Raw genomic sequence first — 26,853 nt, 5'->3', positions numbered from 1 at the left:
GTCTATTTATACTCATTGACCCTAAGAACAGAAAGTGAGAGAGCACTGCCGTGGAGGACCATTGCGAGAAAGTTTCAGTTACTAATTCACTAGTTGAGCAAATAGCAAACGTTGCAATAAAGCACATCAATACATTGTTGGAGTTTAACGCCAATATGAAAAGACTATGTCATCAACTGCAATTGAAAGAGATATAGAATGGCCAACCATAGCAACCGAAACGAGAATTTTAGCTTTTTGCAGATACGCTCATGAATGATAAATGTGATTCCTGTGGGGTGAAAAACAACGACATAGCCGTGAATACGCTGGCTAAGAATACTGTGTTCTTGAAAGCCAACACCATTGTAGGCGATGGCACAACAGCACAGGTGACAACAATGCTCACTGGAATTGCCGAGGCAGAGCAACCTGAGGCCAGGCGCAAAATGGCAAATGCCAAGCCCGTGGATGATTGGCGGTTTATCTTCAAGGATTACAAGGAACACGGTTACGCTACGTTATACACTGAAGACTCTCCAGGTCTGTGGATTTTTAATTATTGACTAAAAGGTTTCGACAATCCTCCACGGGAGGTATTTCTGGAACGAAGGAGACAGTCACATGCAGAAGAAATTCTGCGTTTGCAACAAGCGGTACCATCTTGCCAGCTTGCGCTATTATCTAGGCCTTATCAAAACCTACAAAAAGAACACTAAATTTCTGTACATGATTCAATCACAAATTTCCCATGGGGACATTAATGCTGTCCAATATGCAGACGAAGATTTAGTTGATTTATTTTAAACCATGGAAAATGAGAATCAGCTGAATAACACGATTGTTTTTTTGTATTTGGTGATCATGGGTCACGGTTTGGCGAGTTGAGGAAAACCTTACAAGGGAAACTCTAAGAAAGACTACCTCACATGTCACATTCTCAAAATGGTTCCCGGAAAAATTCCAAGAAAATGTATAAGAATTTTGCGACGAATTCACACGTTTTAACTTCTCCGTTTGATATTTATGCTTCACCAATGGTGTTCTTAATTCTATTCCTGAAAAACTGGTTCCATCATCCTTGAAGATTCTCCTTGAAATGGTCGCTGATTCAAATATCTGTAGTGGGAACCCTGACAGATTTGAAGGTATCTCGAAACGTGGCGGCCAACGCTTTGTTGCTGAGGGGACATCCTATTTCGAAGAGCAAGGCTACAATGTTACTGATATGAAATCAGGAGCTACGTACAATAGAACTATACGTACAAAGAAGTGCCTTTCCTTAGTTCCCCCTGGTTGCTCAAAGTGTGAAGGATGTAAAAGAGCAAGAAACATTTTACGGGCAAAAGAGTCAGGGCAAAACATGACAGGGCAGGAGCAGAAACTAGCCCAGAGTGGGCCATGACTCGCGGACCCAGTATAAACACTTGGGCCCAGACGAACTAATGGTACTATGGTTGATGAAAATCGTCACACTGAGCTGAAAAAAACTCTCATAGTTGGAAGACTGCCTCACTTTGAAGAAGGAACTTTTAAGTCCCTTTTCTGGTAACAACAAAAAAAAAATGGCGTTTCTGCAGGATGCGAGAGGGAAGCGATGGCACCCTCTGATGATCAAGTGATGCAATTCCCTACGACAGATATCCCCATCCGCTTACTCATTATTTAAATCGAGTGGGATGGTTGAGCTATCGAGTGAATGCACACTATATGACTTTAGCCATTGGACTGATGCAGAGACTGGAATTAGTATCAGCATATTGGAAAAGCTGCTTGATGAATTGGGAGAGATGAAAGACTGGGAAGCAAATGTCGGCATTATAGTAGATGAAATTAAAATTAAAAGCGACCTTGTGTACTCAAAGTCCACTGGCCAGATTGTGGGGTTTGCCAACATGGGAACACTCAACAACTCCATGGAACATTTTGACAAACAGTGCAAAGATGAAAGTTTAGACGAGCCTCAGTTAGCTACCCATGTGCTGGTATTGATGGTTAGAGGGCTGTTTTCAAGCCTGAAGTTTCATTTTGCATACTATAGTTCAGTAGGGTTAACAAGTGCCCAACTTAACCCTTTTGTATGGGAAGAAGTGATGATTTTGGAGTCTCTCTAATAATAATAATAATAATAATAATAATATAGATTTATATAGCGCCTTTCTCCTATAGATCCAAGGAGCTTTACCGTTTTAATATTATGTTAAAATAATAATTACAAATTCATTACAATATATATCGAATAAATAATAAAAAGACAAAATAAAAAGTAAAAAAGTAATAAAAAAATATTTATGATACATAACTAAGATCATGAGAATCAATCATTAAGAGTCAATTGTCAAAGACGCTATTAAAAAGGAAGCTCTTGATCTTGGATTTAAACATACTCAATTCTTTACAATTCCGAAGTTCTAGTGAGCGGGAGTTTCATATAGCTGGTGCACTCACGGAACAGCCTCTAGAGCCGTAGGTATAAAGTTTAAAAAAGGGCTGTACTAAAAGAGACTTAGTTGAAGAACGAAGACTGCGCTTTGGTTTATAAGAAGTTAAAATGTCTTTCATTTAGTCTGGAGCGATTTAATTTAGGGATTTAAAAGTTAAAAGAAGAAGTTTAAAATGTATTCTTTCTCTGATGGGTAGCCAGTGTAAGGTACGCAGAACAGGAGTGACGTGATTGAATTGCGTGCTCGTGTAAGAAGTCGCGCCGCAGAATTCTGAACATATTGTAGTTTAAAGATTTGCTTTCGATCAAGGCCAGTGGGAAGAGAGTTACAATTGTCTAGTTTAGAAGAAATAGAAGTGTGTATAAGAATCTCGCAGTGATTTTGGCAATATTACGTAGTTGGAAAAAGGAGGATTAGCATATTGAAGTTACTTGTTTGTCCATGATCAAAGTGTTATCGAACCATACACCTATGTACATAGAACAGTTCTGTTTTGTCACTATTTAGCTGCAGTTTATTAGTCGTCATCCAGCTAGTTTATTTAACGAAGGCCAGATTCTATACAGCACTTTGCTTGCTTCAGTTCACTATCGTGTTTTGGGTCGAATGATATGTATAGTTGCGTATCGTCCGCATAAAAATGGAAGTTTACACTGTGTTGTTTGATAACGTTAGCAAGCGGTGCAGTATATAGTGAATATAATATAGGACCTAGCACCGACCGATGAGGAACGCCACAAAGCATCTTCTGACTTCGTCACCTATTTTTACATATTGGGTGCGGTTTGTTATACCATTTACTTGTTATACCATATCGATGTTCTAGTAGTTTGAGGAAGATTTCATGATTCACCGTATGCGGCAGAGAGGTCTAGTAGAACTAGTATGACACATTTACCACTGTCTATTTCACAAAGGATGTCATTATGTATGCGCGTAAGTGCCGTTTCTGTACCGTGGCCCTCTCGGTATGCCGACTGGGAACGTTCAAGGAGATTATTGTTATCACAGTGCTCGCGCAAGCGAACAGCTGCAACTCTTTCCAGTGCCTTAGAGATACATCTCAAATTAGAGAAAGTGTCTATAATGTTTATGAACCTCATGATCGAGTGAGTCTTTTTTAAGTGCGGGATTTAACACAATTTTTTTTGTGGCTGTCAGGGATAATACCTGTTTCAAAAGACAAGTTAACACATTTTGTCAGTATCGCAATTAATGTTTCATGGCAATCTTTCATTAAATACCCTGGAACTGGATCCACCACACATGATTTTTTCCACATGGGCTTGAGAAGAGAGCTGAGTTCTTTATTTGATGTAATAGAGAGATTATCAAGCCAGTTAGAGGAGCATTTCTTTTCTGGAAACAAATATGTTTGTGTTGAAGGGAAAGTGTTACGAATAGTTTCAACTTTCTTTGTAAAAAAGTTTGAAAAACTTTCCGCGAGATCTTTAGGACAGTCACGAGACAGTAATTTATTACTAGATTTAGAATTTATACTTTTATAGTTTCAGCATAAAAGTTCATTTTGAAATCATAAATACCCTGGTTTACTCGAACACATTGTTCAACATACATCTCACGATGGGTTTTTCGCCATAGTCGCTTAAGTTTTCTCCGCTGTTTCTTTGCTTCCTTAACCTCATCGGAATACCAGGGAGCAACAGGTCTTACTGTTACAGTACTTGTAACTAGCGGAGCATGATTATTAGGGCTGAAGGTGCGCTCTGTCACTGCGGATTGGGCCACTCCAAATTGAAAGCTGTTCAAGCTGCATAGGGCTCCTAATTTCTAGATGGCGAGGTTGTTTAAAAGACACCAAACATATACTCCGAGGAGTCACGTGACCTCTACTTCATCTGTGACCCTCCACATTTGATAAAGACAACTCGGAATTGCTGGGAGAAGTAACATAATGGACAGAGCAAGAGAAAAATGAAGGTAAATTTTAATTACATAATTACTGTAGTAATTTTGTTTTGCTTTACTGACATGTTTTTTTATTGTTCACCTGTCTAGAACGATGGGATGGATATCAGCTGGCAGCACCTAGTAACACTCTACGAACGGGATGTTTGCATCAACCGTAATGCCCCAGGACTGAGGCTGATTCCTAAGTTGACGCATGAGCATGTGTATCTCAACAGCTTTTTACGTATGAGGGTCAACCTAGCTGCTCAGGTAATTTTTCAGGAACCTTTTTTTGGACAAAATTAAATTCAGAAAATGTGTTTATTTTCAGGTTTTGTCATCTTCTCTCGTCAATGCCTTTAAGTTCATTGGGAGGAGAACACCAAAGCTACTGGGAAATTTGTCTCAATGATGGACACCTTAAGAATGCAGTTGAAGGTGTCAGGTCAAGAAAGCTGTTCAAGTTGCCATACGAAAAAGGTAAGCAAATAAAATAGAAGGTTAACCTTTATAAAAATCGTAATGATGTCTCAAACACAGAGTACAAATAAACTCACCCTTAGCTAGTCTCAATGATTTTTAAATGTTCCCTGAATCTACAGTGAGGTTTTTATAGGAATGCAATAAAATACCATATTCAACCCCAACACGACTTAAATCTCTTATGCCCTATTTTTATGTACCTTGCACAAATTGGCAATCTGAAACTTTTGTAAAAGATCCCAGCATCAGAAACCAGCCTGTAAATTCTGATATATGGTTCCTATCTGTTTGATGTGATTTTCATTGTAGTCGTTGACAGATACCTTTCTTGGGTATCTTCACAGGCAGCAGTCTGTTGCAAGAGATTATGGACACCTACCCAAGGAGCAAACCAACAGAATGTGCCTTAGTCGTGAAACCTTGGAAGGTCTCAGAATAACTCGTAAGAAGTGTAGACATTCTGTAAAATTTAATCAGTTTATGGTGTTCTTCTTGATAATAATTTATACAATGATTGAGATAGTACAGATCATGAAGGTCGTGCGATGACTCAGCATAAGGTCATTTTAGGGGAATTTCTGCATCATCAGTAAACAACCCTCTCAAACAAAAAGACTTTGGTTTTCAGAACTCAATGAAGACACGCAAATAATATTTTATTTTTTAAGTAAAATCACCACAGGCTTCCATGTTAGATGAGCTAGGGAGCATGTTTGGGAGTTGATATCGGACTTAGATATTCCTTGTTTGTTTTAGTTAAGACATTTGTGGAGCTTGGGAAGATCCTTCTTCACGAACCAGGAGTTAAATTCCTACTCAGTGAAAAGTTCTGCCAGGACCCACTAGAGGAATATTTTGCAAAGCAAAGGAGGTGTGGTGGTGCGAGCGACAATCCAACATATGCTCAGTTCAGAACTACCTAGCCTTGCATGTTACAAATTCTGCTGCTATGGCTTCTGCCAAAGGAAACTGCAGAGGAAACAGAGGAAGGAAGAGACTACAGCCTTCAGACAGCAACCCTTTGCCAAGGAGGCGTCGACTCCCCTTTGAGTAGACAATGAGCACAAAGTGTTTTCTAAGATCTGATTTTTAATCATTTTGCAATTCTGACATACTTTCAACTGCCATCTGGAATTCATTTGCCATATCACTAACTTACAACAATATCTGAAAAAAGAGAATAAATAATCATTTCCCAAAAAATTGTCTCATTACATTATTGTATTAACTTCCTTAAATTCATAATTCAATGAGAGCCCTGTCATATGGAATTTTATGGCAGAAGGACCTTACAGGTAGCTAAGTGTATTAATATAAACTACTCACATACTTTGTTGTGGACCAATTTGATTTGCTATTGACACTGGCTATCTGTTCAAGCAGGAAGAAGCAAAACTAAGAAACCTTAATCTCAATTTGAGTTGGGTTGTACTAAAAAAATCAAACTACTTGTACACTATTTTTTGACTGGTCTGACTATTGGGTATGCTGTGCCAGTCCTTTGTGCAGGCTTTTCTCACCCATGTCCTTACAAATGACTTGGCATGTAATTCTGTGTATTGTCCGAGAACCATCTTGAACACTTTAAAACTGATCTTCTCACGATTAATGTCGCGTGTTATCCTGTCACATGCCATTACAATGTAGTGATGTGTGCGTGATGTAGCGGAACAGATTAAGAGATTAAGTTGATGATTGTATGACAGTTAGGTCGCTAGTAATACGATGCTGGGTGTATCAGATTCAGACTTAAACCCGATGTCGAGAGCGAGTGAATTATATTGTTAAACGTCCCAACTTCATTGTAATTCTTTGTCTCTGGGCCACCAAACCCTATCCTGACCGAGCTATTACAACAACACCTTTGGAGCATAATAGTTCAGCCATTATAGCTTGCTTCAAGTTCCCACCAGCGTAGTTAATCAGAAAACTATTATTGAAATAGTTCCGAACAAACTCCTCAATACGACGCATAGAATTCGCCGTTCACATGGACCAGTCTTCCTCTGTCAACACTTTTTGTCCACTTAGATGTGTACTCGAGAAATGAAGTTGTAGTGTTGCACTTGTCTGCAGACTGAACCCACTTGTCACAATTGATGCATGCTTGGCAGACTTGTATCTTTGGGCTTTCCGTCTGATTAATAGGGGAATGTAGCCACAAACATACCGAAGAGCATTTCCTTCTAGCTTGTCCATTTGGTGACCATGTCATCTCTCTTTTCAGTCTAACAGCTCTATCCGAGATCGATGCCTCACGTCTGACTAACAGTTCCTTGAGCAAGCCATCACTGATAAACTGACAAAGCATACTATTACCAGTAGGCAGTCCCAAGTCTCTCAGTAAAATCCCCCACTTTCCAACAAGTGGCTGAGGATCTTTGGAAATCTTTTGTCATCTCATTATGTGCAGACGAGGTAAGGTAATTTAAAAAATAAATAAATAAAAGGAATCGGGACAGTACAGGCAGGCACTGGGTACTTTTACGTCAAATCCACTACGATAGTGTGATTTGCTGATATACTTATTAATGTATAGGAATGTGATATGTATTTATTTGTTTATTATTTTAATATTGAAGAGAATAAAATAGCACCCATTTTTCTGGGAGGAACTTTAATTGATCCTCTTTTTAAAAATAAATATTACCTCCTTGACACATAAAAGCCTTCCCTGATAATCAAAGCATCAATTTATTTTGAACATGAGCTTTATGTTTCACATAGGGTGCCTTTTTGTGGGTGATGGAACATGATGCATAATAAAGGTCGAGGGGAGGGGGGTTCTACACAAGTGCATGCTGGAAAAAACATGCTGGCTATGCTGGCATGATGCCGACTTAGTCACTATGAAATTTAAACACGCCTCTGTCTTCTTCCCGCAATGATGAGGATTACATTGCCATGCAACTTGCACTAACAAACTAAGATACAAAAAAAAAACAGAAAAAGGAATGGAAGTTATTTCCAGTGGGTTTTTATTATCTTGTGTTTGTTTTGTAAATCAGTGAATCGTGCATAGCAGACTTATACAAACGCATCCATAACTGCCAGGGAATTTAAACATCCTCGACGGCAACTGCAGGAAAAAAACTCTATACAATAATCGTATTGTTCCTGGCGCACTGGCGAGTTTCATGCTATGAAGAAAGAGAAGGAAGGAGATCCTGGAACCAGGGTTTCATAATTATACGTGATGGTTAGAACACTGCAATCCAACCCCAATGATTCCATCCAATTACTCTATTTATGTTCAGCTTGATCACACATTCATCATTTCCCTGCTAGCAGAGGCCTCTTTTTTTTATTCCGCTTGGCTGGCGATACAAAGGAAAAAAGCCGTTGCCGACTTAGTCACTATGAAATTTAAACAGTATGCAATAAAAACGCCTTTGTCGTATTCCTACAATGATAAGGATTACACGGACTTAGATACAAAAAAAGACAAAGGAATAGAGGTAATTTCCAGTGGGCTTTTATTCTCTTGTGTGTGTTTTGTGAACAGGTGAATCGTGCATAGCAGACTTATACAAACGCATCCATAAGGGACGTGTCATTATTTAGCGGGATGGAAGGGGGGAGCTCTGATTTTTTTGCGGGAGGGGAGGGTCTTAGGGGAGGGTCCAAATTTTTTTGAACAAATATTTTTTGTTGAATATTTCTTTGCTCCATCACATAAACCCCAACATGGAACTCATTAATCTACATAGTTGTGTTACGTTTCGAGTCAACCATTGACTGGCCGTTGTGCAATTAACATCTTTAATTACTTCATATATAATATATAATATAATTACATCATATTCTAAAACTCATAATCAGATAAATGGGCATGGAGTAGGATTTATTACAATATGGTCCAATTTTCTCCGGTGACTCTGATGAGTCACAATGGCCGAGGGTTAGGTGACTTTTTTCTTCATCACCATCGTCATTTAAAGGCCCATGATAGGCGCGTACACGGGGTGCGCGCATCCCCCTCCCTTTAGGGGAGAAAAGTGGGTTATTTCTTATTAAGAAATCTTCAAATACTATGCTTTTTTCATACTAGACCATAACTGCGCGGCCCTCTCCAGCCATTCTTCAAATACTATGCTTTTTCCATATGAATACGCAGCCCCCCTTCAGCAAATCTTGGGTACGCGCCTGTATGTGTTCAAGAAAAGAAAGAGTAAAGAGTCAAGGAGAAGGCTGAGAGACGAATAAAAAGTTGAAAAAGTTGAAAAAGTATGATAACTATAACTGGGTACAACCCAATAGAGAGGGCAAGCACAAGAAGCTAAAGGTGTCGGTCCTTGATCTATACATAGAGAACGAGAAGCTCAACTGCTAGAAGAGGATATTAAAGGGAGATCAAGTCGATGCCATTTCCTTTGCACGGAGGACTGTAGCGAACGCTAGGAGCGAAGGGCCAGAAAGTGAAAGTGGCCTTTCAAAGGAGGTAAAGTAGGAGGATGAAGCGTCAGGGGCGGATCCAGGATTTTAAAATAAGGGGTGGATAATGGCCGGATAGACGGCTTATAACTGATCCAGTGGTTCTTGGTAGGTCACATAGATCTAACAATACTTCACGCTTAATTGGATTTGTCGCGTCAGCAAAGCAGGCGAAGGCACATGGAGAGTACCTTCCGTCTCACAGACATTTATTTTCTTTCGACTTTCTTTTTAACTTAAAAAGAGGGGGTGGATATCCACCCAATCCGACCCCCCTGTTTCCGGCCCTGCTTGGAATGATGATATTGGATGAATGATATTGGAAGTGGATAAGGGGAGTTCATCAAATGCATAGACGATGAGTCGGAGGCTGATGGGGAAGACGATAAGTCGGAGAGTACAAATGACGGTAACCGGTGCAAAAGGAATAACACAGCACGAAAATCCATATTTACGCACCTTTATGCATGTGTGTAAATGTGCGTGTAGGCTGACCGACATTTACGCTTCTTTACGTTCCGCGTAAAGGGTGATAAACATTCACGTATATTTACGTTCTGCGTAAAAATGGCGTTAAGGGTGATAACAATTTACGCATCTTTACGTTCTGCGTAAAGATCGCGTAAAGTGTGATAAACAGAGACATTTTAGAAAATAATTGTATCAATACCACTGGGTCTGTATCCTCAAAGATTCGGTGCAACACGAGGTGTTAGTCTAGTGTAGTAGTCTAGCCAGGCCAAAAGAAAACAATGATACGAGTGTACAAGTGATAAATACGCTAAGGTGTATTTCACGGGTTTATGATACTCTAATGTAATGTAAAAACTGTGAACATTATCTTGATGCGTGGGCGAAGCAACTCTTGATGCGTGGGGAAACTACTCTTAAAGACGTGGGCGATGCAACAACGTGGGTGAAACCACCGCAATTCGGTACTAAAGGGGTTCTAATATGTTCTAAAAGTTATGATATGTACCGATTCTTTTCTTTTTTGTTTTATGGATATACCATACACACATTCCTTTGGGGGTACTTACAGTTAAAGTCGTTTGCGTCTCGTCATGAGTATTTCATTAGTTTTGATTTTTCTAAAGCAGCGCGATATACGTGAGCGATACAACAACGTGGGCGAAATTACCTGTTACCTTTAGTACCCGCTCGATGAAGGAATGCAAGTAAACTCCGAAACGTTGGAATCTGTCGACTTTTGTTTTGTTTGTTTTCCCTTAACTTGTTATAAACAACAAACGAATATATATGACACGGTGGGCTAATAAGTGGTCAAAATCGGCGCTTTCGTATTCTCGCGAGCCCGCAAAAACCGGCGGTTATCCATCCAAAAACACTCGGAATTAAAAATGGCGGCAAAGGCTGTTCGAAGGAGTCTTGTCAAAATTATTGGATTTAGAAAGGAAAACAACTAATAGTGGAAGATAAAAACCAAAGCAGCAAAAACTTGAGCTTCTATGACAAGCTTGAGTCTCTCTGAAGAAATAATTTTGTCAGGGTTCGAGAAGAGCGACGCATATTTTCTTACCAATCAGTTGTCAAGGCTGCACAAGAGAAGTTGCAATGTGATTGTTTCTCTAGGAACGAAAATTGAGGCCCAATGGGACAGATCCCCGAGGAAGAAGTCTCTGGAAGATTTCCTTAGAAGGATAAAGTCCTATCTCAAGCATCTCATTATGACTGGGCAAGAAAGTAGTTTTTATCTTGCCTTTATCTTTTCTCTAAAAAATATATTCCTAAGCAAAAATAGTAGTATTAGAATTGTCTTTTAAATCCACTTACTCTTTTGCAGCTTGAAGCAGTCATAAAAATCCTTGATACATGACTCCACCTTTTTCATGAAATCCTTCCAAGCTACTTGGCTTGTACTGGTGTATTTCATTAACAACTGTACAAGGGTTTAGAATACCTGTTATTGTCTGAGTGGAATTTATGATTTCTCTATTTTTATTATTCTGGATTGCTTTTACTTAAAAAAAGCTCTATTTTTACTTGCTATTGCAAGTCCTTGTTAGCCATCTTCCTCTTCTATGCCTTATCTTGTGAATCCCATAAAAGGTGATAACTTTAGTTCATGATACCCAAAGAACTATATCAACCAAAATATATTCAACTATATCAATTAAAAAATTATATGCCCCTAGATTTTCCGAGTATTTATTAATTAAGAGTTGTGAGACTTGATTGATAGTTATTGGTGCCCTATACAGTGAGTACAGGAGAGCTTGCTTTAATTTTACAGCAGCAAAACTTTATTATTGAGTTATTTATCAATAAAAGAAGAGTTAGAAACGAAACTTCTATCTCCTACTATATAAATCACTAAGAGCAATAGAAAGCAAGACAAAAACAAACTTAGTGTAAACTAATCCTCTTTTGAATCCTGGGGGTTTTTGTTTACCCGACTCTCAAAATCATAAGAAGGAACCACAAATTACCAAAAAGTGATAGAGGATGGCATAGCCACAGGTGAACATAGTTTTCCTTACATGTCCTAAAATCATTTTTGGTTTGTTATGAACAGACAAATCATTTACATAACCATTGATGCAATGTCAAAGTATTTTGTGCAGCTGTCCTTACTGTCAGACTAGGCTAAGACTAAGGACCGCTGTGGTAGAGACCATAGTCTAGTGGAAATAGAAAAAGAATCTTTGAGACTGAGGAGGTGTTAAAGTGCTTCAAGAAACTGATGACAATTATTTAGGATGTTCATGATAACGTAAGTGATGCCTGTCCTTTTTGTTTTTGTCTACACATTAGTCTACTCAACTGATTTGACAAATTCCTAGTCTAGCTTCTAGAGCAGCTGTGCAGTGGCTGCTACCAAGTACTCATATATTTTTTATGCAAAGGAATCTTTTTAGCTAAAGAGGGGGAGGTCAAGCATGCCTACCTGCCAAGTTCTCCATACAGTAGGTCACTCAAGAAATAGGAGCAAAGTAAAGGGCACCCTTTTTCCATATGTGAAGGCACTAATACAAATAAAATAGATGTTGGACCTGTCACATTCCAAAAGTTAAATTAAAACCTAAGGAAAAACCTACAAGCAAGTGTCATCCAGCCTTCAGATGATATTCTACAACTACATTCTGTGAAGGGTCCAGCCCTAAGAGCAAACTCAATCCAGGAATATCGTTTGTTTTGAATTAGTTGTGCTGATTTAGGATGGAAGAGTTAACAAGAACATAGCTTAAGTAAACAAATTTCCCTCTGTTCAGGTTTTAGCGGGTGAAGTACAAAAAACACTCTCAAATAACAAAATAAGAATTTATGAATATATGAAATAGAGTGGGCCTACGGTTGAACAATTGGGAACCACGGCAAAGTGGACTGAGAATTACGCTTGCTCTGACTTTGAAAGCTAATAACTTCACAAAAACCAAACTAAAGTCGATGGATTTTATAGAACGTTTACTTGAATCTATATTAAACATTTTGTTCTTTCAGGATTTTTAAATCAATGAAAATCAAAAAAGAAAATATTACTCATTCAATCCTTGCGGATTCGTCCTAACATCACATCTTCGAGAAACGCTGGACGCGCGCGAAAATTTCTCCCTTCAAAGCAGAGATTAACAGTCGCCATTTTGTCCTTTGGCTGAGAAATTTCCGGAAAGACAGATCAATAGTTACTCGATCCTCTGCCGAAATACTATCGGCCAAAAATCTCATTTAGATATCAAATCGATACTCATTCGCTCGATCCCCGTTATACGCTCGAACCATCTCATTTTCCGACTAGATGCGAAATAGAGAACCTCACAAAAACTTTAATAACTTGAAAAGCTTTAGGTTAGACGAGCTGATTTTCAAGACATATACACAGAAAAGCATAACAAAGAAAATGTTCATGAAAGTTTTGTTTGTTCGTCTGATTTGATAGGTTATTTTCTCGTGTTTTTACAGAGGACGCTCGAGTAGATATCCCACTCGCCAGAAAATTCTGATCGATTGACAATCATACGCTCGAGAGTTTTGTCAGTTTCTGAAAAACAGAGGACTTACGGGGAAAAAAAGAGGTTCTCATGAGAAAGACAATGAAATTTTCTTTTGAATCCTGGATTTTTATTAACATCAGATACAATATTTGTGCTGCTTCGGTGGTCTGATTTCAGCGCTCGCGCCAATCGGCAGTGCATTGTTTACAGAACGCGCCTTTGGTTACCGTGGAAGCGAAATGCATTCGAAAGTGGGGAAATCTGCCGGCATTTGAAAGCGCCGATTTCGTGCGCCCGCGAGCCCATCGTGGACGTCAAAGAAATCACTAATGTAAGCCGCTTTGCTTTAATCACTTGGAATATCTACGATATCCTTAGTCTAATGTACTTCAGGGACCTACTTCCCGTGTGCGTTACACGTTCGGTGTTTGTTATGAGTTTTACTAAATATATAGATTTAGGCACTGCCTAAAAGCGGAGCCAGCTTTATCACAATATTTTCATATGAGTATTCTTGGGCAGATAAGGGTATGACCCCCCTGAAGATTAGAGTTTTCCATTGTTTTAGAATAAAAAGATGCATAATATTAAACTTAACCTTTGTATGCTTTATATATCCTTCCCACCCGCCTTGCATACATACAACTTGTTAAAAATGCATAGTCCGGGCTATATTTTATTTGATCTTATTTATTTCCCCACCGTAATGAAATGCTTGATCTTATATTTGATCTTATTTTTTTTCCCCAGTGTAATGAAATGCTAGACCTCCCTCTCCCAATCCACTTCTTTTGCAGCTAACCCCAAAAATATTGGTGATATTAGTATTATTTATATAATGATAAATATGATATTATCTACCAATAGCAAAGAGGAGGTTACAAGCTTTAAGTGTGTTAGCTGCATTTGATAAACAACTGATACTGAACAGATATTTCCTTATTTACTACATTTCTACATAAAATAATCGGGACTCATAAATGTACCTGGCATTTTACATAGTCCTTTTATTGAGTGTAGCTTTGAAGACCAAGAGATTTCAGGAGATCTTTGCTGCAAGGGAGCCCAACATTTCATGCCCAAAAATACCCATGATGAACATTTCCAGTCCCTCTTTAAACACTTTTACTAAGTTTAAGTACTAAATTAATAGAAAATGCAACTACAGATTTTTGTAAATACAAACATTTTAATACACCATCCTTATATCCTACTCCAGTCTTGCAGCATATAGTATAGAAAATTTTTACCTTTAAAAAAATCCAAGACAAAGTTTTTAACCACTAAAGATTTGCTGTCATAAATGTTACTAAAACATAAGATAAGAATAGAGAAATCACAGTTTAGACAGCAGCATTCATTCAGGAGGGGGATGGGGCTTCAAAAAAGTCACACATACTATAAGCAGGGGTTTCATTAAGGCACTGAGGCCTGCAGAACAGCCAGCTAGAATTTTCCAAGCACTAGCTACTTTTTAAACAAAAAGTTAATTCGAGTTTTATTTGAACTAATAAAATAAAACAACTTCCATCCCTATTTATGGACCACTGTTAACCTGAAACCCTTGTATAAGTGTTCCCTGCTCACAAATATTACAATTTTTTTTCCTGCACACACATACTATAAGATAAGTGTTCCCTGCTCACACTTACAATAAGCTTTCCCTGCACACACATACTATAAGTGTTCCCTGCTCACACATATAAGTGTGTTCCCCACTCACACATACTATAAGTGTTACTTGCTCACACATACTATAGGTGTTTCGTGCTCATACGTATTGAAAGTGTTTCCTGCTCACGCATACTGTAAGTTTTCTCTACTCACACAAACTGTAGGTTTTCCCTACTCTCACTCACACTAGTGTTCCCTGGTCTTTGTAAATAAAGATATGCACAAGGCCTATGCTACTAGAGTAGAGAGCATTAAATAAAAGAAATAAAATGAATTTTAGCAGATATTGTGTAGACACAAAAATGTAACTAAATAAGAACTATTTTTTTAGGCTCTGAATAGACATTAATGTATCTATTCAGGGGCTCATAAGTAAGGGTAATCATCTGTATTATATAAGTGTCACGGCGTTTCATAGATTAGCCAATCAGATAACAGGCGGAAAAATTTGACTTTGTCTCAAGGAAAAATGGTGGTCGAGAAGGGGGAAACGACGCTTGCTTTTCAAAGTCTTCCTACATCGTCATATGCCTCCTAATTTCTGAACCCTTTTAGCCACAGATAGAAAAACATTTTCTCACTAGCCTTGGACTAATTATTTATCAATAAGTGGACTCAAACTTTGTTACGAGGACATTTTTTCTTGCTCTTGCAAAGCAATAAATTCGGAAATAAGTGATCATTTGTTTCGATCTCGAAATTCTCTCGCTGAGAGGCCATATTATCATTCATAAGGTGTTGGATACTGCTAGTTAACTAACAATAGTGTAAGAAGTAACATACGGAAGTTTATGTCTTGTTTTTTGTTTTACATTTATTTTAAACCAGCTCTTCAAAACTGTAAGTAATTGTGTTTGTATAAGAAAGAATTTAGTCATGATGCGCATAAATACCAACACTCATGACCTGCCACGGACTCAACTTTCCCTGATCTGGTAAGAAATTGTAAAAACATGTAAAAGTATACTAACATGAAAGGCATTACTTTTGTGTCTTTTTTTGTAAATTTTGTTTCCATTTTTAAGCTTAATTAAAAAATTGATACTTGCTACTTACTCATTTAACTTATAATCTGTTATGAATACTTAAAGTATTACATACTTGCGGTATCTAAATTTGTTCAAATTTGACTTTCTTTGGACTGACCTCTTGGCTGTCCAGAAATCATAATAACATTTCAAATCATTGCAAAAAACGCCAGGAGTGCATAAAAGCATGCATATCTGTCATCCTGGCCTATAATAAGACTTGCCATCATTATAGTAATGGCCCTTGTAAAATATTTCAAAAGAGTTATTAAAGGAAAGATGATGGTGTCACTCAAACAGTTTCAGGCTCTTGAAATATTGTGGATCAATTGGGGAAATGGACTCCTGGTGCTTGGGCCCCTTATCAAATATTAAAAGATTTTTTTTCAGACTGACCTAACCTTTTTTTTGTATATAGACATGGGATCTATGGATTGTGATCCGTTTCCTTTAGTTGCTGAATGGTTCTTTATCATTGTGCCAATTGTGAGATGATTATGATTCACCCTATATAGCTACAAACTCCCTTGCCTTAGCTTCAAAATACCCAGTTTGTGTCTATTTTCCTGGTTTGATAAGACGTTGAGAATCTAGGCAAAAGTCAATAGCTTTCATACTATGACTTTCATAACCAGGATTTAAAAGCTTTGATTTGTTGGTGTCCTGCTTCAGTCCGTGAAGAGAAAAATCTGGCCTTGCACCAAAAAAATGTTGTGTTAACACCATGCAAAAATGAATGTACACAAAATGGGCCAAATAAGTTCAGGAAGAAAACCACTTGACAACTTCTATCCTGCTGGATCTTGTGGACTGTTTCAACAGTTAGGAACAAATACAGACGTTAAAAGAAAAATGTTGACACCATTCAGAGGTGCTTCTAATACACTATATTTTGGCAGGCCAATACCTGCAGTTAATATTTAATAGTAAGAGTAGCATGTGTGCAGTTAATAAACTTCAATAATAATTAAGTGAAAAAATGATAATTATAATAGGGAGTTGTGTAAACTAAGATATTTTACAGTAAACAAAAGTTAACAATCAAGCTTTTTGAGTAGCAAAACACATTTAAAAATGTAGCAGATAAAAAAAAAACTTCAGGATATTTTCCTTTTCATTTCATATAATTATATCTATTGCAGCGAAATAACAGACTGTTATTATTACAGGAAAATAATAGACTGTTTGAGTGGCAGCATAATCTTAACCACAAGAGCTTTTCTGAAAGATTTAACCCATTGACTCCTGGCTTTTTTTTACCTGAATTTACAAAAAAACAGACTGAAAACAGATACCTCCCCCCCTATTCTGAGTTTTATACAACCCGTCAAAGTCAAACACAGCTGCACCTAGTCAGCGGTATCCAAGCTTTCCAACAGTGCTTTGCGGTCCCCACTTTTAATCCCTCGTCGTTGTGCTGAAGCCAGCACAAGTTGATGGTTGCTTGTATTTTTCATCAAAAATACAGCTATGAGCATATTAGCAGAGTGTCTAAGGACATCATGAAGTTTTTGGGGCATAATTGAGTGCTTTGCTTATGGATATTTGCAAGCAAAGGTGGATTCGTGATTATTTTTTCTTGTTTGGCTTTGCCTGGATGAGAAAATAATTTTCTAATGAATCACCACAGTTCTCCTAAATGCTGTCTTTTCTGAAACCAAATTGATTGCAAAATTGTTTACACTTGTATTCTAGGTCTGTATGACCTGGAATTGATTTGTTTGGCTTCGGGGTGAAAAGACTAACAAAAAACCATCTGACTTTGGGGAGAGGAGTGTTGACTGGCCCTCCCCTCGTGAATTTTCCCCTGGATCTCCCAGAATGCTTTGCAATACGTAAAGACATCTTCGTGATTGAACAATCCTTTAAGGAGTGGACATTGTGTTTTGAGGCCATGGAAATGTACCTGGAGGATCAGAATAAAGGTATCTATTTGTGTCTTGAGCTGTGTTTGCTGATCTCTCTTCCTTGTGTGGTATTTTGAGCGTTTTATTGAGAGGGGTGATTCGGCTTTTCTCTCCTTGTTCGATTTGAGATTTGTCAAAGAACCTGTGCTATTATTTGGCTTAAGAGCAGATGCCAACACCTTGGTTGGATGTATATCTGCAAGACCATTTATCCCTTAGACTGATGACTGAGTATCTTCATCTTGTTGTGTTTATTTTGCATTTATGAATTTTTTGGGTTGTGGGTACTTCCCAAAGCCGGTACAGGCCGGTTGAGGGGTCAATGTGTTAACAAGGACTAAAAGTGAATTACTATAATGGTGGCAAGTCTTACATTATATGCATGCTTTTAAACCTTCCTTGCCTTTTTGTAATGATTATAAAACGTATTATAGTTTCCTGGTCAGCCAAGAGGTCACATTAGAAACGACTTCAGTTGATAGTCACTATAATACACATCCTCTCAATTTTTTGGATAGTTAAATTTGAACAAAGTATTCATAACAGATCATAAATAACAAGTATAAATTTTTGAATTAAATGGAAATAGAATTTACAAATGTCAGGTGACCGTCTTTTATTTCCCAAGTCGCAGGAAAACCCCTATAAACGTCTATATTATAGATAAACCCGAGTTCAGGATTCACACTCCTCATCCGACACGTTGTACAATTTGTGGGACTTTTAGGGGACATTTGGGTTGCACTTCATTAGCTTCTATTTGCTGCTTTCTGATTGGATATTCGTGCGCGCGTCGCATCTTTGAATTGTATGCGAAAAAAGAATAGAATCAAAAAGCCCAAACTGTCGTGATCTCGTACCAGAACAATGAATACAATACACCAAACACTGAAATTCGACTCTGCCAAATTTTCGTCTTTAATAAGACTTCTTCAGGGCAGACTGAAGAAATCTTATTAGAATCTACTAGATTTCTATTTAGATCCTCTCCTTCCATCTGCTCTACCCCTCGATATTGTGATATTATCTGAGATTATCTTATTAGAATCTACTAGATGTCTATTGAGATCCTCTCCTTCCATCTGCTTTACCCCTCAATATTGTGATATTATCGGAGATTATCTTATCGGAGATTATCTTACTTGATGATATTATCAAGTCATGAGATGCAATAATCTAGGTTCAACATGGCAGTTCTAAGGGTATAAGATCTGTTATATATCAGAAAAAGTATCTGATTTATATCCGATTTTAGATGAGTGATAAATATCGTATAAATATCAAAGTGCCAGAAAAGTTCGATATCGCGCCTTTATGCAAAGCGGCAGGCTTTGGTCCAATTCGACTCGGCGACTCGAACTTTAACCTATTATCACACTCGAACCAATTCGCGGCAAACGTCGCACCGTCCATGTACCTATTTCCAAAACAATAGGTTTGACTGAATTAGGTTCATGTTAGGTACGACGTATGCCTTAAGCCTAAAAAAACGCAAACAATTATATTGTCAACAATGAGACTTACTGTGTTGTTCGCGACGACAAGATCTCGCGAAAGAAAAATCCATTTCTCTTGGTGCTTTTGTCTATTCTGAAAATGAAACCAGATAAAATACAAAGCAATAATTTAGAAAATGGTTGTTAAGAGAAGGTAGTTGTCGAAGTGTCATTAATGCTTTCGTTATACCTTAGTGTTTGTGTAAAGAAAGGTAGGTAAAAACACAATTATAAACAGAATGAGAATAGCTGTTGCACCGAGAAAGATAATTTTCTAGCGTTTTTTTAAAGTTTTTTCGCTCCATCGTAAAGTCTTGTCACTCCGCCTGCTTGCTCTATCGTGCTATAAAAGCGAAGCTATAGCTACCAACAAAATATGGGTGATAGTACCCCCTGGTGATGTGACGGGTCAATTTATGCCGCCTTCGTTTGCCCAATGGTGTTTTATAGCCGCTAGCATAAAATTCCTAGCATAAAAAGTCTGTTTTTAATATTTACTTAACCTGAGATAAAGAATAGGTTTAGAGTTTTTATATAATGTCATAGATGAAAATTAAACATTTGACCACAAGCAATGAAACAAGCGATTTTCAGATGGTGAAAACATAAAACAACCCGCAGTCAGTTCAGAGGGGCGCTTGCATCAAGCTTTAAAATGTGTACAAAAAATGGTTATGGAGTAGCTTTTGAATTCCATATTGATTCCATCTATGATTTTCTATTAAGACATGAATTTGTCATGTTAAATTATTGTTTTGTTCTTGATTTTTTTTACTTCACAGCATATCGCTCATTGTGTTCACCGAAAATAACAAAACTCATCTAACCTTGAGGACAAGTTGGAGCTGACTTGTCCATCTCTGTCTAAGGCTTGCAGCATACGTCGGACCAAACTAAAACATTATTCAGTCGAACCTATTGTTTTAGAAATAGGTACATGGAAGGAACAACGTTTGCCCCGAATCAGTTCGGATGTAATTAATAGATTCAAGTTCAAGTCTCCGGTGAACAGAGGGAGCCCACTAAACTTAGCGCATTGTTAATCAAGCATGTGCTGTTAACTTCCTTTGTGAATATTGATTAGGTCACGAAGTCTTTAATACATCGATTGCATGCAAAAGAATGTTCATTCAATCCCGAATGAATGCCCAATTGCGTTATTGATTGTCCGTTGATGCTATTGAATGGTCGCGCATATTCAATCATTGTTATTGAAAGTCGAGACACGCTAAGGATGTTTCGTGCGATGTTGATGAACGTACAATGCACGTTAACGATACAACGTTTGGCACAAATGAATGTCCCTTTCCCGTTATTGAACAGCAAAAGGTGTAATATATAGATTTAGGCACTGCCTAAAAGCGGAGCCAGCATTTAACACCTTTTTGTGTTGACTGATAGGGGTAGTTTTAGGGGGATCTTGGTGTTTCTAGAATGTTTTTTTTTTTAATGAGATTAAAAATATGTCAAATTTTACTGCCATGTTATTATGAATTGTATTGGCCCCTCCAAATGGATCAAGCAAGAATAAATTCAATATTATTAAATATGCATTGTGAAAGTTAACAAAATACTTAAACTTGGTGTGAAAAAGGCTGTCAAAGTTCAAGGTGTCTTAGTTGACGAGAATGTTTTTTCAAGAGTCTAATGGTCAATTCTTATTTCCCTTTATAGAAGTTCCACTATGTATATTTTTATCAAAACACCATTCTAACAAGCTTGACCTTGTGAAGAATATATCAAGGATGTAACAGCATTCCAAAGATTTAGATGCCATACTGTAGTTCATAGGCGGATCTAGCTTTTTGCCAAGGGGGGATTTGGCCCAAAAATTTTCGTCATTATTTTACCTTCGTAACGATTTGGAATGAAAAAATACACTGAAAACAATAAAAAAAGAAAGCCCAAGGGGAGGTTTAAACCCCCTAGCCCCCCCCCCCCACACACCCCATAGACCCACTATTGTAGTTTTCATGTACCACAACTGATTATTCAGAAGAATGTGTTGAAACTAAACTACACAAACATACCTCCTGTCATGCATTACATATTGGTGACCCACCCATTGGCCTGGGGCCGGTTCCTGAAAAGCCGATTAGCGCTAACCCAGGGTTAAATTGACCCTAACCCATGATTAAATTTTTACCCCCGGATTCGTTCTGTTCCCGAAACGCCGGTTAGCGCTAACCCAGGGTTAGTTTGGGGAATAAATCTAACCCTGTTCGCGAGGTGGGTTAACTCGCTAATCCATGGATTAGCGCAAGCTGGCAAAAAACAGCGGATTTGTTGTTTTGCCGCGTCGGGGAAGCTTACCCGCAAGCTCGCGAACGCCGCTTTCGCTTGTTTAACGGAAGCCTTGATGACTTCCTCAACGACCAAGAGGTCAAATCGAGGTTCCGCTTTCGGAAAGACACAATTGAGTATATAACACAGTTTTTGAGGGAGGAATTAAGCCGGGATACGCGACGAAATCACGCACTTGCCCCAATAGTCCAAGTTCTTGTCGCACTACGCTTTTACGCTTCGGGGAGTTTTTTGCAAATCATAGGCGATACATTGTCTCAGATATGACAAGAGCGCTTGTTAGCAAAGCTGACCGCTTCATCAAATGGCCTTCGCGAGAGAGGCAAAGGGAGATAAAGCAGGCATTTTACGACAAGCACGGCTTCCCTGGAGTTATCGGCTGTATTGACGGGACTCGTGTAAAGCTCCAGGCCCCGACAAATCATGAGAACGATTATGTCAATCGGAAAGGGCAGCACAGCATTAACGTGGAAGCCGTGTGTGACAACAAGGGTAAAATATTATAAGGTGTGAAGATGGGGGGGGGGGGGGGGTATAAAACAACAACTTCACTGCATGCCAAGTAATTGCAGAGGCAGCCAAGGAACTCATGCAAAACTCTAAGGCTGAAAGCAGTTTTTTTTATATATCTTTTGAAAACCTTGCAGGTTCTTACCAGAGGATGGTTGGGATAGATGCACCCCCTTTATAATAATAACAACACCAAGAAGAATATCAATCAATCAGCTCTCAATCAGCCAAACAATATTTCTCTTACTTTAAGAATGGGTCCCCCTCACAATACAAGCACACTGCTTGTTTGCATCCTTTAGATCTATCTATTTGCTATGGGGGTGAAGGGAAGGGTTTGACCCAAAAATTTACTAATACATACATTGATCCTCTATCGTCCTTATCCAGCTTTGCTTTTACTTTTTTATTTATTGTTTTTATTAAGATGAACTTGTTTCAACTTTATTTTTTGCAGGTCTCTTTACCAACATTGTTGCCCGTTGGCCTGGTAGCACTCATGATGCTTTCATATTTCGGAATTCATCTATTCAAAATACGCTGGAAAGGGAGCACACAAGGATAGATGAGGGGTACTTGTTAGGGGACAGTGGGTATCCATGCCGCCCCTTCCTCATGACACCCTATCCTAACCCAGCCAACCAGCATCAGGTAAGGGAGTGTTCATTAAATACACTGAGGGGGGGGAGGGAAGATTGTGGGGGGACTCCACAAATTTTTTACCACCAAAAGGGGGGGCTCTGAATAAAAAGGTCTCTAAGGGAAAGAGAAAGAAAATTTTAGGGTTCTATAAGAGGGGCACCGAAAAAAATTGTTTACAATGAAAGGGGGGCTCTGAAATTTTAAGGTGTCTTGGGTAAAAATCTTCCCTCCCCCCCTCAGTGTAATTAATGAACACTCCCTAAGAATTTTTTTTTAAATAATGAGCCAACTAAATTGTTGTATATTTTCATAACTTCTCCATTACCACTGATAGTAATACCCAATAAATTCAATAAACCTGAAAAGTGAAAATGTGCACTAAAAAGGTACTGCACTGAGTGGATATCATGGCACTCAATTAAAAAAGTCTACATGTTACAACACCTGAATAATACATTGAAACTTTTTTATGTATGATTTAAATAATAGGAAATTATCCAGGAAATAACCCACAATTCTTAGTGCTTTTTTTATGAAACCTATGCAACACTGTCGTAGTCAAGCCAGCATACAAGAGAACAAGGATATTAGAGTGTATACGAGTTAAACAATCTAAAGTGCATTTCACTCTAATACCTTGGTATACAGTTATCTATACATACCATAGACAGATGCACAAAATTTATTTCAATCCATTTATTTCAAAATATATATTTTTTACTATGTTATTATGAAGACTTCAATGAAGCCCATTCAAAAACAAGGGTTAAAATTGAACAATGCTTTGGCCTATTCAAGAGGCGGTTCCACCTTATGCACGGTGAGGTCAGAATGAAGCCCGAGAAAGTCAGCCAGTTAATAGGGGCTTGTGCTGTATTGCATAATATTGCAATCTTGAGAAATGACATATATGATGGCCCAGCAGCTGGACCTGATGATGAGCCAGATCTGAATGTGTATCAGGGCCCTGAGGATGGAAAGATCATTAGAGACTTTATTTCAAACTCCTATTTTTAATATATGTTGCTTTTGTATTTGTCCTACCCCAGTATCATCACAACACTGGACCCAAAAGCTACAATAAAAAACTTTCAGGCAGTCAATGGACAGTGAAATCCAACAAAGGTATTCTCACATGCTGCTATTAATTGTTTTCTGCTGTCTTCATTGCGTTGTTGATTGGTTGAGGGCTTTTTAAAAGAAGTTTGGGAATACATTAGAACTATCCATACTTTTGGTTTCAGTGCTGTAAGTATTTTTGAGAGAATGTAACTGTTGTTTTTTTTAATTGTTAATTGCTTAGACAATAATGATGCTACAACATTCAAAAGAGTGAACTTGAATGTGTACTATTCCTACAAAGGACTTCCAAGACAAATTTTAAGGACATATTTCCTATCATAAAAAAGAAATGCAATTATCTATTGTAATTCATGAGAATATGTATGATGCAGCTTTGTACAAAGTAAAGATAATGGCTCAGAGAAGCTTAAACTTGACTAGAAGTCTAGTAAGTCTTAATAATTTGTATTACTACATGCATGTTGCCTGTGTCTCAGAGGATTTCTATTATAGACATAGAAGAATGGGGAAATAATTAATAGTGGTAGATGCTGAATTTCAAAGCTTCAAAAATTTCCATCTCTATTTGCTGCATTGAAGGCGGCAAAAAAAATAAAAAGGAATGGCCATATAGTACATTTCAGATATCAAGATTTCATCACAGTGTGCTCTCCAGACAGTGGCAGCTGTGGCGCTCAGCCACGCTGTAGTTTTCAAGTGTTGCAGTTGAGTTAAACAGAAAATTTTCACACAAAAATTTTTTTGCAACATTCCTTCCAATCATCAAATCAATCCTAAGTCATTTTTTTAAACATTATTAATGTGCTGCCACTATGGCAAAAAATACTGGGGATAACACTGGATCATAAGAGATATTGTTAGAAAAACACATTGTGGGTTATTTTGACAATCATTGAGACTTTTGGGTGCTCACCTCATTCCTCTGTTATACTTTTCCTCAAAAGAAAGACCTCCAATTGTAGTTTTTGATTTTTCAGGAGGAGATTCTCCTTTTGAAGCTGTAAGGCCTCATACTGCACTTGTAGTACGTCATCTGCATTAATTTTTTTTTCTTTGGAGGAGGGGTAGCTGAAAAGGATATGACTAATTAATTAGAGTTTTATGGTGAATACCCTCAGTTTGTACCCCCTGGAGCCCCTGGGAATTCTAGAGTCGGGAAATACACAGAGAACCACCAAAAAGAGAACGGTTGATTTTGATGAGAACTTAAGTATATACTTACATTTTAAGTTTTAAGATTTGAATAATAAACACAAAGGATCTATCCTTCACTGCACTTTCTTACCATGTAAAGTAGGACGATGAACCTCTGATTCTTCAACCTGAACTAAAACCGATGGTTCTTCTAAGTCATCAGTCAACGAATCGCCTGAAAACTACAAATTGAAATGAGGTATTTTTCATCTAGTCGATCGGACGTCCCTGTGTTTACAAAAACTTAGTTAAATGAGTGAAGATGATATAAGAATTCACACGATTGAGATTCAGAAGCTTCGAGTTGGAACACATCAGAACAGACATGGCTGATACGCGAGTAGGAAAAGTTTTACAGTTGTGGCGTGTGAGACTGGGAACAATTAAGTATTTTTTATTTGGAGTAGGGAGGGGGTAGGATTGCCGGCACGGAAGAAATTATTTCTAAAGGAAAACAAGATTGAAAAATAAATTTACTAAATAAACAAAAAATAAATAAATATAAAAAAGAGAACTTATCGCGGTGTCATTATACTTGTATGTTCTAAATGATTATAAAAACAAATTTTAGTCTTACCGGTCTCAAAACCAATCAGCCCGGAAAAACTGGGAGTGTCTTGGTACTCCTCTATTATTTTTGCCGTGGCGGCGGATGGAGGCTTGGGTGCTGGACCCCCTCCGGTTTTGCCCCTCTCCCGCTTGAACTCTGAGTTCTCCCTCTTTGCTTGGGAGAGGAGGTTTTTCCATTTGTCTTTTACCTCTACAAGACTTCGTGGAGCAACTCCAACTGCGTTCACTTTGTCCTTTATTTCCTCCCACACACTATTCTTTAATTTGTTTGTGACAGAATTTGTCAACTTTGAATTTAGTATCTCTTTTTTCTCTGCCACCGACTCCGTGATAATAGTTATTTCCTCAATGGAAAAATTCGGCTTGCGCTTTGACTTCTTGGAGTCCATGTTTACGATCGGAAAAAAAAATAATCAAAAAGCCGAAAGTCGAAAAGGGCGCGAAAAGCGCGCGTTTGGCAGTTTTGTTTACGTCTTGGGAGTCCTGTGGTTGCTCGAAAAATCCCCCCAAACCGGTTTATGGCCGGTTTCTAGCTTGGAAGCCATTTCTAACCCAGGGTTAGTTAATCGGGGGTTAACTCGGCTTTCGGGAATGGTGAGTTATCCTTAGGTTAGCTAACCTAGGATTAGCGAATTTTAACCCAGGGTTAGGCGCTAATCTACAGGAACCGGCCCCTGTTGGTTATAGAAACCCTGGATCCACCCATACTGGCTACTCAAAAGTGAATGCAATGGAGGCAAATCCTAAATTATTACTGAAAGTGCTTAATTCCAATTTTTAATTTCAAACCAAACCATTTTCATTGACCTATGTTAGGGTTAGAGAGAAATAAATATAACGAAAAGTCAATGGGGAGAAGAAAAAGGGAGAAATTAATGACTCTATTTGAAAAAAATGTGACTCTGCTTTAAAAAATATATAACAATAATGCAATAATACCTTAAATGAGCATATTCCTAACATTTTCGCTTTTCTATTCACCTATAGGTTTGATATAAAATTGTTTTCTTTACAGATTTATTATTGAAAAAGCACAAGTAAAAAAAAAAGCACAAGGGAGGGAGGGACTATAGCTTTGATAAAAAAAAAACTCATCAGTAACGCAACAACTTGGTTGAGCACTCTCCTAACATTTCCCCTTTCCACATTAATCTTTAGGTTGATAGAAATAATGTTTTCAGATTTATCATTGAGGGAAAGTGCTTTAAAAAAGCCTATTTTACATTTACTGCTGTATCAAA

At 38.0% G+C, this 26,853-nt stretch overlaps 2 protein-coding genes, 2 long non-coding RNA genes and 1 pseudogene across 4 annotated transcripts; 3 read left to right on the top strand and 2 right to left on the bottom strand.

Annotated features, from left to right (window-relative positions):
- Window positions 1-251: 251 nt before the first annotated feature.
- On the top strand, window positions 252-4,797 carry LOC125562983 (annotated as a pseudogene).
- A 5,788-nt stretch (window positions 4,798-10,585) lies between these two features.
- LOC116603309 lies at window positions 10,586-13,508 on the bottom strand. The gene is made up of 3 exons (XR_007312447.1): window positions 12,160-13,508; window positions 11,046-11,151; window positions 10,586-10,903 (listed from the first exon to the last, which is right to left on the bottom strand). It is a non-coding gene; the product is annotated as an uncharacterized LOC116603309 (long non-coding RNA).
- LOC125570091 lies at window positions 11,342-12,502 on the top strand. The gene is made up of 2 exons (XR_007312445.1): window positions 11,342-11,985; window positions 12,119-12,502. It is a non-coding gene; the product is annotated as an uncharacterized LOC125570091 (long non-coding RNA).
- A 7,064-nt stretch (window positions 13,509-20,572) lies between the features above and the next one.
- On the top strand, window positions 20,573-23,952 carry LOC116605165. The gene is made up of 5 exons (XM_048727413.1): window positions 20,573-20,640; window positions 21,568-21,867; window positions 22,261-22,277; window positions 22,551-22,774; window positions 23,498-23,952. The coding sequence occupies exons 1-5, from the start codon at window positions 20,573-20,575 to the stop codon at window positions 23,780-23,782; spliced, it is 894 nt and encodes a 297-aa protein (XP_048583370.1). The 3' UTR covers window positions 23,783-23,952.
- Window positions 23,953-24,900: 948 nt separating this feature from the next.
- LOC116605166 (myb/SANT-like DNA-binding domain-containing protein 4) lies at window positions 24,901-26,281 on the bottom strand. The gene is made up of 2 exons (XM_048730926.1): window positions 25,620-26,281; window positions 24,901-25,217 (listed from the first exon to the last, which is right to left on the bottom strand). The coding sequence occupies exons 1-2, from the start codon at window positions 25,999-26,001 to the stop codon at window positions 25,117-25,119; spliced, it is 483 nt and encodes a 160-aa protein (XP_048586883.1). The 5' UTR covers window positions 26,002-26,281; the 3' UTR covers window positions 24,901-25,116.
- Between the last annotated feature and the right edge of the window lie 572 nt (window positions 26,282-26,853).

The sequence above is a fragment of the Nematostella vectensis genome, chromosome 1 (assembly GCF_932526225.1).
Source record: "Nematostella vectensis chromosome 1, jaNemVect1.1, whole genome shotgun sequence".
Lineage (NCBI taxonomy): Eukaryota > Metazoa > Cnidaria > Anthozoa > Actiniaria > Edwardsiidae > Nematostella > Nematostella vectensis.
This window is presented reverse-complemented; position numbering and strand designations above follow the sequence as displayed.